This window comes from Lonchura striata, chromosome 3 (genome assembly GCF_050655825.1).
Source record: "Lonchura striata isolate lonStrDom1 chromosome 3, ASM5065582v1, whole genome shotgun sequence".
Classification (NCBI taxonomy): Eukaryota; Metazoa; Chordata; class Aves; order Passeriformes; family Estrildidae; genus Lonchura; species Lonchura striata.
Genome location: NC_140705.1, coordinates 114,198,997 through 114,218,552, shown reverse-complemented (window position 1 = coordinate 114,218,552; position 19,556 = coordinate 114,198,997). Strand labels below are relative to the sequence as shown.

Sequence of the window (19,556 nt, the reverse complement as noted above, 5' to 3'; positions counted from 1 at the left end):
TTCAGTGTTATGAAACATTACTTTCATCACTTCTTTTTGAGCTTTCATTGCAATCAAAAGGTTCAGCCTGAAGCATTTATTACTTAGTTACATTTAGTGTTGTGAAAGGATGCAAATATGTTTTCTGTATGCTTTGCATATTCAATTAAACATTTTTTACCCTGGCCAAATGTCTGGTTATGCTGTATGTGTCTGGCACAAAGCATATTGGAAAGTCTGGAATGAAATATCTGAGAAACCAGGATAATGTATTCTTGGGCAGAGAGCAGAGATGTACCAGTCTGGTCACACTGAAATTATTCTGCAAGGTTGACTTATTTCCCAGTGTAACCAGAATAAATCAGATCACAGCATCAAACAAAACCTGCCATGTTCACCAGGCCATTGGATAACCACAGAGAAGGCCAAATGAAGGAGTGGTAATGTTCAGTCTATAGAAACTCCTGTGCACAAGGGTTTTTTGGGATCTGCCTGGGTGCTGCACTCAGGACTACAGAAAACCCAGATGCAGAAGGACAGCAGGTGAAAAGCATCCCAGCTTGCTTCTCAGCACTTGATTTTGCAGCATTCAACAAGCTACAAATGATTGCTAAACAAGCAAAAGCCTGATCTGGGTTAGACTAGGCTGTCTACTATCTTTGGGTATGGAATGAACATCCCTGGAGATAGATGGGAAGGGTGAGCTGGCTGATGTGCAGCACAAGCTATTTTAGAGTAATTTCAGCTTTCCATCTGCTATGGCAAAGGCCAAAATTATCTGTTCAAAACTAACAATACCTGCATGAAAGGCAGAAGTAATAAATACTTCACAATTCACAATTTCTGTGCCTTGCTTGGCCTGCTCTGATACTGTTTTCTAGCCATACAAAATGGGAGTGTTGGGTTGGGTTCATTTTTGTAAATGAATCATGGTGTGGGGAAGCCAGGCTCGACCCTTTTCTTCTCATGTTGGTTACAACAGCTGAGTTGGTTTAAGAGCCTGGCCAGCTTTTCCCACCTGTGAGAAGGAGAGGGATGTTGAAGGGAATGAGTGCATGCAATTTCCCAAGCAAATTGGGAGAACATAAAACATAGGGCAATAAATAAACATTAATAAATAAGATGTAAAGTATCTATTTCAACATGTGCTCAAGATTGATTTCATTGGCAGTTGCAGTGACTCCTGTAATAAATATAATGGGGAAAGCTAGGAGAAGAGCTGAGGAAGCAAGGGAGAAAGAGGTAGGAATCATTGTGGAAAAGCAGGAAAAAATTTAGAAAAAGGGAAATGTAACAAAACTGATGTAGGAAAGAACTCTTTCAAAAGCAGTGTTCACAGAATACCATGAAGTTAATTGAGGAAGTTACATAACCCTTTTGAAAGCTTGCTGCTACCAACATTTTCTCCTCTTGTGCCGTGCTGGGTGTTGGCAGCTGAGGAGCTGGAATGCCTCACTGACTCAGAGTGCCCCGTGGCAGTCACCTCTGCGTGCCTGCTTTCCCAGCTGTAAAACAGGGATACTGCCTGAAACACCTCACAGGAACCAGGGAGCACCACCACATTTAGTGTTGTGATTGGGCTTGCAATGAGTGAAGTGCAAGTAGCAAAGAGGGAGGGAATGTTCTCCTACTTTTCACTCCAGGTTTGCTCACTGCTGACTTGATGTCTGAAACGTTATCGTTCCCAAGGCACAGCTGCAAGGGGTGCTGCAAGTCTTTTATCAGACACTGTTCCTTTTTGCAGTGTGTAACAATTTTTGTTGGTTTTCTTTGTGGGTTTTTTTTTTGATTGTGCCAAAGTTGCAGTTTCATGGATGAACATATATATCACTGCTGGGAGAACAAGGGAGCTCTGCTGTGTGGGGCTCTAGATGGTGCAGGTGAGTTAGGAAATGCTGCTTCTCTTCCTTGATGGGTTGCCTAACTTGGAATAGGTATCTGTGCCTCTGTTTCTTCAGCTGTGAAGTAGGTGGTGCAATACTGACTGACCTCAAAAGCACTGGAATTTGGAGTGGTCAACATGGAACTGTTGTCATGCAGCTGACCAGACTGAAAGATATTTTCCATTCCAAGCACTGCTTCCACTTGACAAAGTCTCCCTTCATCTCGGGCTTTCCCCTCTTCCTTCCAGTATTTCTTGTTGAAATTCTTCATGTGTAAAAGCTGTATCTCCTCCAGCTGTTCTGTGTGAAGTTGAAAATTGTTTGTTGCCATGAATTAAATTTCAAATATTTAGTTTCTACACTGTCTATACACATGGATTTAAACCTCCCAGAATTATCCTGTCCTTAGTCTTCAGTGGAATACAAGACATCTTGTACTTGAAGAAAATATGCCTCACAACTCACAAACAGGACAGCAATAAATATGTGCTTCTCTTAATGTTTTAATTCCTACTTGGAGCCTCCTGCTTGGGCTAACAGCTGCCTTCTGCTCCATCTGCCTGGGAGCACAGTGGCTGTCCTGGGGCACCACATGGAATCAGGAAAGTGCCCACGTGCTACCTATTGCAGGAGTCTGAATCCCAGCATGTTTCAAGAGCAAGCTTTTGGATAACAATATGTGTAACCCTTTTTTGCAAAACCATATCTCTCCTGACAATTTTGGTGCATTTACTCTTTGTCAGGATCACCAAGCTGCTTGGAAAAAAAAAACCAAAACAAACAAACAAAAAAAAAACCCACAAAAAAACAAAACAAAACAAAAACCACAGAAAAACCACACAAAAACCAACCAAACAAAAACAAAAAAGCCAAAAAAATTAAAAAAAAAAACAAAACACCAAAAAAAACTAACAACAACACCCAAGAAGGAGAGAAGAATAAAAAAACCCCAAAAACCAAACCGGTGATTTATGTGACATACTTGTAGAACAAGCTAATGTATGTTTGTAGATAATGAGATGTATAAAAGATAATATGGGATATAAATCTCCAACCTACCATTTCCATACTCCAAAATATGACATAAACCATTTAATATTGTAATGAGAAACATTGTAGTGCATATGGGTGTTTAGGTTGGCAGATAAGACCAGGTGATTCAGACCACATCAAAGAACTCCCTCTTTTTAAAGCTCTGAACTTAATTTGTTATTTTCCGACAATAAAAACTGAATTATGATTTTTTTTTTCCACATGCTGACATAATACATTGTAAATCATGTCAGCATCTGAGCCTGTTTTTAACTCCTAATTCCTTAGTGCTGCTGTTTCATGAGGTCAGCTCTATTTTATTTGATTACAGAAAGGTATGTTCCATTGTCTTATCTCGAGTCCTAAAAATTCCCAGAAGATAGTATTATAATATGCAGATTTCTCAGGTGTATGTATTGTTTTATACTGAGAAAGCTAAGTTTTGGGACACTCTTGGTATTATTTTTTAGGATAATAGTCCTGTCTGAGCTAAAAATAAGAAAGAAAGAATGATTAAGTTAACTCTATGGGGACAGATATAAGTGTAAACCCATGTAAGCAGATTTATGCTTTAAGGTCAAGATCAGTTAGGAGATGCATTACAGAGGAATTCTGCTTGGGGTTTGTCACTGTCAGCATTTAGGATGTCCAATAGATATTGGCAGAGTAGGTAATTTTCCTTGGTAATTTGCAGATTGGTGTGTCTTTGCAAAGCCATTTAAATTTGCCAAAGAAGTTTTTATCCATGTGACAGAAATATGATCAGGTTCTGGTCTGCTTTGGGCTTCAGTTTATTTGTGCTGTCTGTGAAGGCATGAAATCAGGAGGGGTGTCAGTGTGTCAGCTATGAAAAAGCATGAAAAACCCCCCTGACTAAGAAGTTCTGGGTGGCCATGAGCACCAACATGAGTTGAGACAGTCAGGGTACTACTCAATTTTTGCCTCTGTTCAATATCTTCCTCCCTAAAACTAGTTCACTGAATAAAGACAAAATTTTCTTTCCCAAACAAAAGCCAGATGAGAAAAAGTCAAGTTCAAAACAGCAGTAAACTAAAAGTGTTACTGAGATGTGTACACAAGAAATTAAACTTTAAAGAAAATACAAGAATGACTGGCATGAAGCTTTAACTTGGCTGGTGATACCAGGAGGCATCATCCATTTATTTCACTGGGAAAAAACAGGAGATGAAAAAGGCTGTCAGTGGGGCAGTGATACTCCACAAGCAGGATCATCTCTCCTGCACAGCTTTCTCTTGCCTGTTTGTCATCTGGAAGGATGAGGAGGGCTGTCCCCTCTGCTCAGAAACGTATGCTCAGGTCTCTGAGAGATGCCCCAGGCTCAATCCCCATTACTAGCAGCTCCATTTGTCAGATGCTGTGGATGGCACTGCTTAGGGGGGAGCAGAGAGGAATTTTTCCCCTTGGGCCAGAAGCCACTCAGACCCAGTTGTTTTTTTCTTCCTTTCCTTCCAGAATTATGGAGTCATCCTCATCTTAGCTAGAATTAAACATGTAACACATTTTAAAAATTACTTGTTCATGGTAATTTGGAGCTCTCCATTATGGATAGAAGGTGAAATAGGATTTTAACAAACAGGAAGGTGTTACTTACATAGCATGACAGTAAAAGTTCAGGTGATATATACATTCAGTTTGCATTCTTCTGGCACAATATTGATCATGTATTTTAGAACTGTTAAGGTAAATTCAGCTTGTCATAGATCAGAATGTAATGGTGACTAATTGTAAATGTTAAATTATCAGAGTGTGTATATAAATAAAAAAAAGATAAAAATGCATATTGTATAGGTTAGTTTGCTGTAACCTTAAGGGTTTGGGAAGGAGATAAATTGTTCTAGGGCTGATTTGTGTTAATTGACAATGTTTTCACATTCAGGTTTTCTTCATGAGCAGGAAAAATCTTTATATTATATCAAGCACATCTATTTAAATTTTCAACTGATGTGCATAATACTTGGCCTCATAAAACTGTTGTTGCTGACACCCATAACCTGGCTAGGTTTTGTTTATGTCTTGTTAACTGGGTTTCATGTGAAATTATCCCTGAAGCACCTACACAGGTACTTTGCTGTAGTTATATAATTGTAAGGACTCATTCTAAATATGTTCTTTTACCCTCTCTCCCTCGCTCTCTCTCTTTCTGGTAACAGTGTTCGTTCCACTTCTGTTTCATTAAATGCCCTTGCCTTACGTTTGTCTTGACTGGCTTCTATTTACAGAAATTGTAAACCAGTTGAATGCTCTGAGCAGCTTAGATGAAGATCAAGATGACTGCATAAAGCGAGCAAATATGCCTTCAGCTAAATCAGCCAGTTCCTCTGAAGGTCTATGAGCTTTCATCCTTTCTTTCTGTTTCTGATTGTATTTACTGTGACCCATTACCTTTTGACTCCTGCCTGTATTCAGCTGTCAGTTTTATCTCTGTGCTTCCACCCAGCATGACTCTCAGTAATTTGTAGTGCATCCAACAGGTAACAACATGATAGAGAAAGAGCCTGTCTCCGCCACAGCTCCGTTGTCATCTGATAATGAACAAGAAAGAAAAAAAATTACAAAAAAAAAAGAAAGAGAAGCCACCAGACCCTAAGCTTAAAACATTAGTTGTGTAGTCAGTAATACTTGACCTTTCTAAAGTGACAAAATGTCCTATCTCTGCTTTTATGTGCACGTTACATCCCAAAATTAAAATTTCCTGCCGATAGTTAGCATGGATGTGAACAATCAAAATCACCGCATTTAGCTTGTTAGATGTTCCACAACATTTATTTAGTGAAGGAAAGAGAAGGCTTTTTTAGAAGTTGTTTCTGTTACATAATGTTCTGATCAGCAAATAGAAGTTTCATTCATTTCACTTTTTTTTTCTCCCTTTGTTGATGTACTTACTGGACTGTGTTAACTTAGTTGTGCAGTTCGTGCCATACCCTGGTGCAGTGTTTCGAGGGACTGTTGACATGGGGCTTTTTGAGCTCCAGATAGGTTGGATGAACAGTTTGCCTATATATTAAAACAATGTTCCAATTTGTTTGTAGAGCTTATCAATAAGCTTAATTTTCTGGATGAAGGGGAGCAAGACCTGGCTGACTCCAGCACGAACCCTTTTGGTGATCCTGACACAGCAGAATTAAATCTATTTGGAGACCCTGATGTAGAAGGTAATTAATTTGTTTTACATAATTCGTTGCTACTTGCAAATGCTTTGTGAAACATGATTTTTATTTCTTTAGGGCTATGAGTGAAAATTTTTAATTGATTAAATACAATTATTTCATATAGCACTGAGGTAGCAATAGCAATGATCCAGTTGCCACTAGAACATAGTTTCATCTTTTGAATCCCATCCTTTGTATTGAGGCACATTCTGTGTATTTGCACTGGGGACTACCAGCAGAGACTTTTAGACCTATCAGGTGTGTTACTAGTACTCACCTTATGTGGTATGAATGAGCAACACATTCTGTCAGACAACCCTGCTCCACGTGGGTGATGCTTTATATCATAATTTCCTTCACTGCAATCTTCACTGCATCTCAGCTATTCTTGGTTAGCACTAATCTTCATTATTGCAATTTAATTTTCTTTCTTTTATTCTTTCTTTCTTTTTACTTTTATTACTTCCTCAGTTAAGCCTTCTGGCATTGTGCCTTGCACCACATGCTAGGTGTTAATCCCCTTTCCAGACTGACATGCCCATTCTTGTTCCATTTGGGTGAGATGTAGAACCCCTGTAAATTTTTTATCAGATAAGATTTCGGCCATAAGGCCAGAAGGGAGCACCAGGACTGCAAACATCTCTGCTGTCCTCAACTCCATGCCCAGATATGCAGGTTCCCATCTGCTGGATGTATCACTTTTAGCTTGCAGCTGCTCAAAAGGCCAGTTCATAGTTAATTCCCAAGTCTGAAACTGTACCCTTTCCTGTTCAAAGCTCCTTCAAAACTCTGTAATGGTGATGGAGAAGAGCCACACTGAGCAGGAGCAGCCCAGGGGCAGCCAGGGGATTTCTAAGGTCAGGTCAAAGAGAATGGATTTCCAAGCTGCAGCTTGCCCCTGTGGTCACGCACTCTCATTGGACAAGCTGAATGTTTACTCACAACACAATTTTTCTGCCTTCAGAGTCCACAGGGAATGATGTGGGTGGGGATCAAGTCCTGTCATACTTCAGCTGTGGTGTGACTCACAGCTTGTATTTCTGAAACAGGGGCATTGCACTATCTTCTGTATTTGGCAACTGAAGCCATGAAGCCACTAGCCTGAGCACCTTCTCTGTCCTGTAAAGCTGTCAGGTTTTTCTAGAGCTGCAGAAGTGATTTGTTTCAGCTCTGTAGATACCAATATATATGGATTAGGTTCTGGTGTCCTAATCTTTGCCTTTATTTCCTCTATCTGTTCCTTGACAGTGATCCCTTAGGATCATGGAAGGAAACAGAGTAAGTGGGCATGTAAACCCTTCTGGTAGTCCGTAAATAACTTGCTCTAAGAGGCACAGTCTATATTCCTTTCCTCCTTCTCTGCTTTAGGAAGAGTTCCCTTCTCCATGGAGAAAGCTGTACAAGTCCTATCCTACCTAAACTGCTTTTTCCAAACCCAGCTTTTCTTCCCTTTACAGAGAGAACCCATTCTAGATGAAAGCACTGGGTGTTCTGGCCACAAAATACAGTGACTCTTTCTCATCCTGGGGACAGGGAGAAACAGCTGGTGTTGTTTCTTAGTACTGGAGTAGCTTGATAACACATGTCAAGCTCACTGTGGGCAGCCTGCATCCAAGACATCAGCCTGCTTGTGTTCCTAAGCCACTCTCAGCCTGTCAGGGCGTGGTTTTTTTCAGTTGATTGTAGTTCTTTGGGTGACATCTGCCTTTACAGTCATCTTCAGTCAGAGGTGTGGATGCTTTTCTGTATCCCTGGGTCTGTTCTGTGTACTTGGGACAGTTTCTGTGCTCAGACTCTTGGGTGCCATCTGCAGCTGTGGGCAGCAATGCAGAGTTGTTGGGTGTGTGAATACCAAGTGTTACTCCCCCACCCATCATTGTCATGCAGCAGTCAACATACCATAACAGGACAGTGTTTGGGATAAACAGGGTGTCACTAGAGTCTTCCTACTGTGTCATAAGGTGGTTTGAATTTGGGAGGAGTGGGCCTTCTGTAAGAGTCACGTCTTCCTGGAGCACTAAACCAGGCTGGAAGATTGGCTGAAAGATTGATTCCCAGGCTATCAGACAGAGTTGGACTTCTGCTGTGGCATTTTTAAAGCTTTTATATTATGATGAGTGCCTCATGAGGGATTCTTCTTTTTACCTCAGACACCTCTGAGAATCACTGGTTCTTCCACTCCAGACCTGTCTTGTCCCTATAATGGGAACTGGTTTTGTTCCCATTACCTTGCTTGGCCTTCTTGACATGTGCCTTTCCTCCCGTCCTCTTCCTCCACAGAAAATGGAGGGGGAGAAAAAATGGTGCTGAGACAAATTAGAGAAGATGGTTTTGGTCTTCAGCATCAGCAGGAATCTATAGCTAATTGGATCAATGTCTTTACATGGAGGACCACCTGGACATCACCATTTTGGGGACATTTCCCTTTGTTTTGAAATGCAGTTTAAGGCTATGCAAGATGGCTGTTCTCATCTTGTTGGCCAACTCCTGAAGGCTGCCCTGTTTGTGTCCCATTATTCACTCATGATTCTTCTATTCTGAGACCTGAGTGGAACCTTTAATGCTGCCATCTCTTTCTAGGAAGCTCTTTGACGCTGTGCCTGCTTGATTGCTTTTGCATCCTGAAGTGAATGTAACCTTTTTGGTGGCCACCCCAGAAGCTCGAGAGCATGACAGAGGTTCAGGAGTTTAAGACAGGCTTTCTTCTACAGGCTTAAAGAGTCACATTACATGTTTCACTTGTCTTGTGATCTGCTTAAATCAAGAGATTAACTTTTTATGTGTGCAGGGATGAAGTATTTTTCTGTTCACTTACATGTTAGTCTCTTTATCTTTTTATCTGGACAAGGCATAATCTGGAGTTTAGACTTTGCGAAAGTTCTAAGTCTTCTGTAGAATTTGTTACTTAATTTCCCCAAGACGTGCAGAGCAGCCAGCTGGAGCCTCTTTTCCTGAGCACTTTGCCATCAGATGTGAGGAGGCATGATTTGCTATTTGGCAGAGATATTCCAGGGCTATTCCTATCAAGCCTGTAACGTGTGTGCTCAGTCACCCAGAGTATGAATATGTATGTATTGACAGTCACTCAGAGAGAAAGGAGGATTACTTGCCAGTAGATACTTGTTTCCTAGACAGATATTTCTTGTGCCTGTTCACAAACCAGCTACTTTCCCTCTATCTTCCTAATCCCATAATCACTTAACCCTGGGAATGTGGGGTGGAGAGAAACTAGAGACGTGAGTGCTTCCAGCACCCGTGCACGCTGTAGGTGTGGTGCATGGCAGAGGGTCATCAGCAAGCTGGCTCTGGATGCTGCTGGGATTTAAAAAGTCCTCAGTGACAGTGATTTTACACACACAGCAGAGTGAATGTGCATATCAACAACTCATCTCAAAAAGGTCTTCAGATGTGTTTCTTGGGTGACATGTCAAATTGAGGCTTATTCTCTCTGTATCTACTAGGTCAGCTAGACATTGGAAATCTGGGAAAATCAAAAATAATCTTTTTGAACAGTTTTATCTCTACAGCTTTATACTAGACGGCCTTTACATGATTGTATGAGAAGTACCTTTTGGATTTTTAGTCACAGTGCAACAGAATTATAAAATCCGTTAATTTCTGTGCAAAATATTTACTTGGGGAAGTCAACATGTACAACAAATGAGAGCAGAAAACCACAACACACTTTCATCAATCCAGACATTTGTTTAAAATTTGGTGGGGAATACAAAATTTTAAGTTGCGTATGACCTAAACAACACACACAAGACATGAGGGTAACTCTTTGCTGGCACCCCCTGTCATTTAGACCACCATTTACTTCAGCAGTGTATTTCATCACCCTGTGTGTGGACTTCTGAGCTCCCTGCAGCATGTATTACACTGAAAATGAGAACAGTGTTACGCTGCAGCAGCGAACCCCAGATCCTTCCAGGGTACCCCTACTCACAGAGCCAATTGAGAGGAAAATGGTGCCTCAGTCCCTTTCGTCATGAAAAGCACAGTGTTGTGCATGTATCAGTGAAAAGCTCAGCAAACCACCAGTGGTGGATGGGGATGCCAGTCTTTGCTCTTTCTGGAAGCACTGGGCAGTTGCTCCTTTGCTTGGTGCTGTTTGCTGGGTGCTCACGCCCCGTGGTGCCAGCCAGGCAGGCAGAGGCGGAGCCGAGCGCCTTTCACAGGTGGCTGCTGCTTTCATCCTCTGCCAAGGGGAAAGTGGTATGTGGGATGTTTTGGTGGAGGTTTTGTTTGGTTTTAAGGGATGTGTCCCAATGTGTTTGTGTTACAAAAGGCAAGTGGGTTGAAGGGCAGGGTGATTTCTGGAGATGCTCTGGCTGATTGTGCAGATAGGTAGTGCCAGAATGATTACTATCACAGTCTTTCTCAGTGGAGTTAGGGCAAGTAATATTTCCAGAATCTGGCACAAGAGCAGCTGATGCTTCTACTGTAGTAATACTTCTACCTCTCTTGTTGTCACTCCTACCCCTGTGGCTTTATTACTTAATCATGCAAAATTATTTTGTGTTTGACCCTTAACGTGCCAGACTGCAAGCATCTTTTTCTTTTTTATTTTTCTTAATTTATATCAGTGGAGAGACTGGAGTCCTTGTGGAGCTGTGGTGAATGATGTGGGCAAAGCAGGGGAATCTGTGTTGCCTTGTAAATGTAATAGCATCTTCAAGAGGGAAATAGAGCCCTTGTAAGCTGTTGTACGTTTAGCCTGCCAAAGTGCACTTCTCAGCATCATTAGCTCTTTGAGAAAATGAGTCTGTTACAGAAAAGTGACAGGTGACAGTGGGTGTGGCTTTAAGAGCAATGCTGTTGAGTCATCATCATAACAACTTAATTTGTTATGGAGAGGCTTGTGATGGCCAACATTTGACACAAAACTTGTTCTAAAGGGTTTCAGAGACCCCATGGGAGAGAATCTGTTGGGTTCAGGTGGGGACCCTTGTGGGAACCCTCTGTCCTGTGGGAACATTGAAGGAAGGAGAAGTGGGAGGAAAACGGTCTCCTGGATGGCAAGAGTAGAGAGAATGAGTAGCCAAATTAAGTGGGTTTTAGATGAGCCTCTACAAAATTCTACCTGTAAAAGTATCTTGAGAATTATATTTTTAGAAGCTTTTTTAATTTCAGCCTTTGTGTAGGATTTTGTGAAATATTTTCATTAATAACAAGCCAGAGGTATCTGAGCACTTATACGTAACACTGTGTGTGTAAGGCCAAACATGTAGCTCCTGTTGAGCCAATGAAAAAGAGAAATAATTTTGTCATAGTTAGGGTTACAGTACTTGATCCAGTGTCGAAATAGAAAGAATTGCAAAAACTATTTGCATTGCCCCTTAAAATTTATCAGATCTAAACAAGCAATTAACTCATTGTTTCCAGGAGACACTTAAAAGCAAATTAAAAATAAAAACTTACACCATAGTTTTATGAGATTGTTTCCCTGAATGTTTTTAACTTCAGGATATATTACTGACTTTCCTTCTTGTGTGTTATCAGAAGGTTTCCCTCAGATATGATAATGTGCATTTATCAACAGATTCATGTGCAGGTGCAGTGATCCATCATATGGAGTTGCAGAAGCAGCTATTTGTAGTTGCCCACTATCTTGATAAAATATTCTAATATCTGAGCAAAGTTTAAAGTAATAAAAAGTTTGGTTAAAGCTTTATCAATAAGCCACACTATTTGAACAAGGTATCAGTCCTTTTTCTGCATTTCATTAGTGTTTTTGCTTTTTTATGGAACTGTCTTCTGAGGACACATCTCCAAAGCACTTCTGCTTGCTCAAGTTTATCAAATCATGAAATGTGTGGGTAATATTTGAGTAGTATTCTGGCAACCATTAGCTTCAAGGAATGCTGTGTACAGTATATACTGTGCATACAGTGAGGGTGGGATTTGACTCCCCTGACTTTAAAAACAGTTTGGACGTGTGCCTGTAAGCTTTGAGTGTCAAGGAGTCAGCTCAGCTGCAAAATAACCACACTAAGGACATCTCAGGGCAAGAAGAGTGAAGCTTTTGCTTGCCTTGACCACCTGCACTGGACACTAGAATGACCCAAGTCTCTATAGAACCACTGTTCCAGTTTAGCTTAAAATAAATGAACAAATACATTTTAGATATTGGGCTCCATTTAAATATATTTAAGCTAGAGTACTCTGGGGTATTCTTGCTTGATTTGATCATATTCGTGCTTTTAAGAATTTATGAATTAAATACTTTCTTTTCTCTTGTCAGTTAAGCTATAGGCCTTCAATATTATTTCACTGTGGCTTTCTCTGAAACAGCTTTCTCAAAGGGATGTGGGCTTATGATCACATCACCACATAACCTAGGGTTAATACACATCACCTGCTGTGCAGTCACTACACCTTCTCCCAGGAGAAGTTCCCAGGAGTTTATTCCCTTCTCTTTAGGGAATTTACTCTGGGGTAGGAGTGAGCACATGCATACAGCTGACATACTGCAGACACACACCCTGACGTTTTCCTGCAGCTGCTGTCTGTGTGTTCATGCTCCAGCATGGATCCCTGCAGTCCTGAGAAGAGCTGAAGCCTTTCCTGCCCTGAGCCAGGGAGCAGTGCAGTGCACAGAGAGCTGAAGTCACCACCTGCAGCCAGGGATCCTGTTCCTGTCCAGCTAGAATGGCTCTGGTTCACCCTGGAAGTTACAGCTGCTCACACTGCATGGGGCAGGGCTTTCCCTCACCTTGGGCTGTGCTAATAGCTGGGTTCAGGGTGAGCTGCATGTTTGCTGGCAGGGTAGAGAACTCACATTTTCTAGCAATTCACCAGGATATGCAGCTTTGGTGCATCATCCATCCAAACTCACCTAAGCACAGTGCTTCCCTTTGTTCATTGTGTGACTAGAGATTTTGTCTGCCCAAATACTACTTCAGTGAAAAATCCACTTGAAAGTCCATAGTTTTAGTTTTTAGAATCTTGTTACAAATAACTTTGAGTTGCTCTGTTAAACCTTAAAAGTATGTTTAGTCCAGTTTAATTACCATACCTCTGAAAAATACACACTTTTCATTAATAATAATGTGGATATGGTTATTGAAAGGTTTTAATGATGCTGCATTGAAGTTCTTATTTGAATAGATTTTGAAAAAATCCAGTATTGAACAGAGCTGCTGATTATTTGATGATGCAAGAAGAGTAAAATCAACATTACCTGTTTGTAACAAATGTTGTATTGCTGTCTGGGAATTGGCATTATTCAGTATCTCGAAGTGTAGGATAACAGGCGCTGCAGAAAGGACATGACAGCATGCAGCTCCAGCTTGCCAGTTAACTTTCTGTTGTACAGCCCAAATAAAAGATGAGTGATTTATCTATCTCTTTAGGGTTAATTTAAATTAGTTTTTACAGTGAGATTATGTATTGTTACCAGGGCCACACGTGTTTTGAAATGTAATTACTGGTAATACTTAATAGCTGATTTTTAGTTCAGTAATTTTAAGAAATTAAAAGGCCACCTACTTACTATCACCATTTTGAAATCCAGTAATACTATAAAATACAGAATGCCTTTTTTATTTATTAAAAGCTCAAATAAATAATTATGAACATTTGGTTAGGACATAAATTGGCTAATAGTTTGGGAAAATAATTTTATATTGGTTTTGATGCCATTTATATGACAAATAAGAAAACTAACAACTGATGTTGAAAGAGCTGTAGTAAGTGAGAAAATGAAGCCTATTCAATCAAAAGACCTTTTGAAAGACCTATTTTGGAATAAACAAGCATTAAAATTCACCTAAGGCTATAACTTTATGTATTGAGAGTTAAGAAGCAGACCTTTTCATATGCCTTGAAAATATAAAGATCTGATAAAATGGTTTCAAATATTTAATTCATTAAATCTGTTTAATTTTGTTTGTTTGCTTGTTTTTGTTATTTGGTAGAACTTCACCCTGAAAGAGCTTCATCTTCAAAGCCAGAAGAAAGTTTCCATGTTGACAGTTACAATCCCTTCAAGGATGAAGATGCCCCAGAGTACTTGAACCCATTTGATGAGCCGGATGCCCCACCTGAAGCACCTGGAAGTGTAAGAGATTCTCCTCCACAACCTGCAAAAAGGAAAAACATCAGGCCAGTGGATATGAGCAAATACCTCTATGCAGATACCTCTAGAGCTGAGGAGGAAGAGCTGGATGAGTAAGTATGATTCTCCATCTTTCAGCAGCTTTGCAGGCATTAGTAGTGGCATCCCTGGCTTAATCTTGAGGTGTATTGGGTTGAACCATGGTGATCCTTAATCACCTCCTTAGGACAGGCTCATCCTGGGGCAGCCCAGCACAGGAAATGCCATGCCCCCAGGTTATGCTGATCAGCATGGAGCAGTGAGGAAACTTTCCTTTGCCTTATTGATAGCAAATGACTTCATAAGGGACAAGGCTGTGGACCTTTCTGGCACTTCGTGCCCTGACAATTACAAATGAGCCAGGAATCAAAGGAGCAAGAACTTGGACCTTCCTCTCCTTTTTGCCATTATCTTTGCTACATAAAAATCATATTTTTGGCCAATGGTAATAGGGAGTTTGTTTTATTTTAATGCAGTATGTAGAAAGGAAGAGCATTTTGCATAGCCCATTTTTAAGAATCTCATAAACTGAATATATATGGGAAAGATAACACCCTATGCACTTACTTAAGTTGTTTCTTTCAGCATGACTACTCATAAAACCTTTAATTCACAATGTCTGCCTTGTATGACAGTATAGAAACTGTCAGGAAGGGAGAACTTTTTGCAATTCCTTGGGAGGTTGGAAGGTACATTCTTAATCCTTGTTTGTGGTCATTAGTCACCAACCACCACTCATGAGACAGTTTATGGTGATTACATCTGAGCAATTTTACACACAACAATTCTAATTAACATTTAATTTTACATTACTTAATGAGATTTATCATGGCATGACATTTGCATTATTTCTATATTAACAGAGGTACGGTATCATCATCTTTCTGTTTCTCTGTCCTAGCTGTGGTCTAGGAAATGGAAGGATTCCCAGGCACCCTAATAGAAACATAAGAAGGGCTCTGCAGAGTTTTTTCCTTTTAAAGCTCTGTAGCCATGGACTTAATGTTTGGTTTGTGAAAAGTAAAAGAAAAAAAAAATAAAGAGCATTGGTAGTGATGCCTCTGCCAGCTCCATTTGTCAGGACAGTGCCTGAACAAACAGCACTGGTTGCTGTGTCTTCAGAGCACAGTGTCATCACACTGACAGCCACACCAGGCATTCCTGGTCATTCCCTGGTCACCAGAATCTGTAGGGAATAAAAGTGTGTGTATTTTACACCTACCAAGATAGAGGTATAGAGAACAGCAAAGATTGAGAGGAGCAGAAAGAAGAAAAAGCCACATGGATGAGCAAGTGAAGAATTTTCTCTGTTTTCTGTTTATGCTTCCATTTCTACCCGAAGCACATACGTGCCAAAGGGGCTTGTGGCAGGATTGGAGCCCTTCCTTTTCCTGTGTACTGGACTTTAGCCCTTGATTAACAACAGCCTCCTTCTTGTTTTAACGACTGCATTTGCTTCACTGGGTTTTTTTCCCCAAAGATAAAAATAAATCCCCCATAGGTAGATTCTACTTGAAAGCTGGTCTGTATTTTCATGATAATGCAGTGTCCTGTGGGAAGCTGGAAGGATAAAGAGTCGGTAAACACTTTAAAATAAATTTTTTACATCTTTTGCACAAGTTTTTTATGTCCTGAGCCCTAAAGTACCCTTCCTCTCCACATTTTCCTCTGAAGTTACAGGAGCAATGCATCATACAAAAAGACCTGGAGACCATTTGTTGGGTATTGGTGTGACAAGGAGAACCCTTGAGTCTTTATACTGAAATACTCTGGAGGAATGAGTGTAATGATAAAAGTCCAGTCCAGAAACACAGGACATGTAATATTAGATCACCTCTACAAACACTATTTTGCCTCATCTCATGTCCTTAATTTTCAAATTTTTGAGTAGAAGGTGTCACTATTGGATACGGAATGAGCACACAGAAGCTTGGTAAGTTCAGAAGAGAAAAAGAGCCAATTTTATTTCTGACCTCGCAATGCATAGAATTTTAAAAGTGACAGTGGATTGGAGGATGAAATTGCTACTTCTCTAACCACACTGGTCAAACCAACAGTCCATCAATTCTCTCTTCCCACAAAGAAGAATGCAAAACAATCATTATTTACATGAACAGTGCATGAGAACTCCAGTAGAAATATGTAAAGATTATCAGAAGGCTAAAGAAGTTTTATGAGAACTTTAAAACTTTTAAAAGAAGTAAAAAAGAAAACTTAACACTTTTGAAAATCAGGGCAACATAGAAAGCTTTTGCTAAGCATGGTCTGGTGAGCACCAAAGACAAAATTTTTGCAGGCAGTGCAAGCTGTTTTTTGAGTGCCCTCAGTCATGAGGGTTTATGTCCAGATGTGTATTGATTTTACCTACTGTGAATATTGATGTGTTTGTTATCTACATAAGTGGGTAATCTTCTTCCAAGTCTACTGCAATCTAGGTTTCTGTGTCAATTTGTGGCAGAGAGTTCCACAAGAAAACCAGATCTCTAATGCAATGTGTTTCTGTGTCAATTTGTGGCAGAGAGTTCCACAAGAAAACCAGATCTCTAATGCAATGTGTTTCTTCTGTTGATTGTAAATAAATTCCCTTTCCAGTCCCATGCTGTCTCTTCTGCTGGCTTATCAAAACAGCAATTAGTAGTATTGGATTTACCTGTCATAAACATTTGTTGTCTGTCTCTAGCATGTTCACCTTTCCTTGTCACTTGTCTGAGTGCTAACTTTTTCGATCTCTCTTCATACAGAAGTCTCTTCATCTCTCTAATCATTTCCACCGCCCGTCTCTGGACCCTGTTATTTCTTCTGCTATGTGTCTATTTTAAGATGTGTTGACTTGGCCTGAGCAGTGTATTCAAGACAAAGCTGAACAACTGAGTCATATCATGAGAATAGAAAACTTTGCATGTTCTTTTCAACCTCTCTCATAACATCTTGGTTTTTTTGAGTTTTTAAAAATTCTCTTTTATTTTTGACTACCACTGGTCAAGGGCTGTCTCCAAGTGTCCTTTTGAACCTGTAGGTGCAAGGCATGAAACGGAAGAAATGGAAGGCACCTGATTTATTAATTATCAGGAAATACAATGTATCTTTACCCCCATGTCTTAAATGTTTAATTGGGGTTCACTTAATGTACTGCTTGGCATTTTCCTCCTGTGTTTTGTGTGGAATGCAGTGTTGTGTCCTGGGAGCATGGACACACCAGTTAGCATCAGGACCCTTGTCCCACTCTGCTCTGGCAGATCCCTAGTTCTGATTCTGGCCTCGGAGCTTACACGAAGTGCCCCAAGAGCTGAACTCTGACTCCAGTTTTGTAACAGACTCTCACTGTAATCCTGTAAAAGGTACTTGGCCTCAGTGAACCTCTGTGAAAGATTTACCTGGGGTAATTTGCTTCGTTGAGATGGATTTGACTAATGTTTGTGAAGAGAACTGGTACTTCATAACACACACAAAGCACAGTCATGAGCATAAGCATCATGCCTGGCACAGAGGGACTTAGGTGAGCCAGTGCATTTACTCTGCTGCAAAACTGTGCTCTCAAAGCATACTTCCTCTGGCTAAATTCTCATACATAGCTAAAGATAAAGAACAATTTTCCTTTTGCTAGTTTGGACATTTCACTGATAGTGGAAATTCTGCTTTTGTCTTTTTGAATTTTATACATTAAAATCCACCTGTTAGTGAAGGATGGCACACCTTGTGAAGTTAATTATTTGAAAATAGCACAGCTCACAACTGCTTAATGTATAATGCTTTCAGCTTAGTTGTTCTGATTGGCAATATTGCCTGACCTTTTAGTCCTGCCGTGCTGACAGCTTTGGATTTCCTCCTCAGTAAAATGTTCATTTTTAATTTTTTTTTTCAGCTAACTGGTAAGACTGATCAAAATAATTTTTAAATTGGTCAGAATAAAACTTGCTTTCCAATATAATTTGGCTCTGTGGCTTCTTATCTCATTTATCATTGTGTGGCTTAGAATTATGCTGTGTGGTTGGCAAGGCTATCGAGTTGCCATCTGCTGAAGTTGCCTGTTGCACAAGAAGCCACAAGCCACCACACTGGCAGTGAGTTTAATGACAGGTATCTTGTCAGGTCTGAATTTTTTAAATTTTGTGAGGAAAGGCTAGTGTCTCTTTAGACAGATCATTTTATGTGAAGCCATTAAATAACTTCACAGAAGCAGTAAATATGGGGCTGACCTCAGAAAAAAGTGCTTTAATATTTTCTAGCTAAGGCTCTTTTCAAACAGATTTTTCAGATGTTTGATTTCATGTAGAGCCATGTGGAAGCTGGACCAAACTCTGCTATGTATTTCAGACCCTCATGACTTCAAACATTATAGTTTGTTCAGGAAAGAACCATTTTGGTTGGTTTTTCCCTGTATAACATTATTTTTCAAAAATCTTGCTCAATTTTTGTAAGACCAATTAAGGGTAGTGTGGAGAGGAAGGTAGAAGTTAGCACATGTGCATGTCTGTTCTGGGCATGTACTGTGTTTGTTTCTGTGACCAAAACGTGAGGGTTTAGTCTGGCTTTCAAGCAAGTTCTTCTCTAGAGGAAAAAGTCCTTTTAGCACTTCCTTCTGCTGGCTACAGAGGGCAAATCTTCAGGATGACACCTGCAGTGCAGGCAGTTCTGGAGCTTAAAAATTCAAAAGATGGTTCTTCCAGACCTCTTTACTCTCATTGATAAGGTGTTGGGTTTTTTTGTCGCACCACAATAATTTTTAACACCTTACAAATACACCTTTCTAATTCAGAGGTAAATTCCTGCCAAACATGCTGTGCCTGTTGGCTGCTCCAAAGGCTGGCTTGTGGAGCTAAAGAAAAACCTTGTGCTGTCCTATAGAATGCATTGTTCTTCAGCCTTTATCTCTTTTATCTTCATTTTCACCTCCCTTTGAACTCTCTGGTGTCTGAAGGCAGCTGAGCTGGGCTGTCAGCTAAATTAGAGCTACTGCCAACTGGATGCATTCTCCACTCCAGCCTGAATTCCTCCTTTTCCTGCTGTATCCCATAGAAAATACCCTTCTGTTTCCATTTAACTTGTTCCTTTGGTTGCCTTTAGTTTTGATTGTGCAGGTGGCTTTGCACTTGATGGGCAGCAAAGTGGGAGCACCTGAAAGTTTTCTTCAGTCAACAGCTGAGTTATTTTAGTGTTGGTCTTCCCTTTTGCTTCAGGAGTTGGGTAAGGAGCAGAAGCAGCAGATTCTTAGAAAGATCTGGAGGTTTTATGCCTGATTTTCACTTGTGTGCTTTGGTAAACATTGCCTTTCAAAAGTAGATTTCTGTGGTGTGGGTTATTAATTGCTTGCTTTTTCTCAGTGAAAACAGGATGACTGTAAATTGCATTAAAATAAAGTCTGAAGTTTGTCTGTGGGACTGAAAGATGTTT

General features: G+C 40.2%; 1 protein-coding gene across 16 annotated transcripts in view; it reads left to right on the top strand.

Annotated features, from left to right (window-relative positions):
- EHBP1 (EH domain binding protein 1) overlaps window positions 1-19,556 on the top strand; it is a 202,431-nt gene that overhangs the window by 76,471 nt on the left and 106,404 nt on the right. For 11 of the 16 annotated variants that reach the window (XM_085577248.1, XM_031504212.3, XM_085577247.1 and 8 more), the window contains exons 7-8: window positions 5,945-6,067; window positions 13,987-14,239. In XM_085577248.1, the coding sequence (XP_085433374.1) occupies window positions 5,945-6,067; window positions 13,987-14,239 (376 nt within the window). Of the gene's footprint in view, window positions 1-5,134; window positions 5,240-5,944; window positions 6,068-13,986; window positions 14,240-19,556 lie in introns of all 16 variants that reach the window. The other 5 variants (XM_085577242.1, XM_085577238.1, XM_085577237.1 and 2 more) reach the window with 1 other exon arrangement.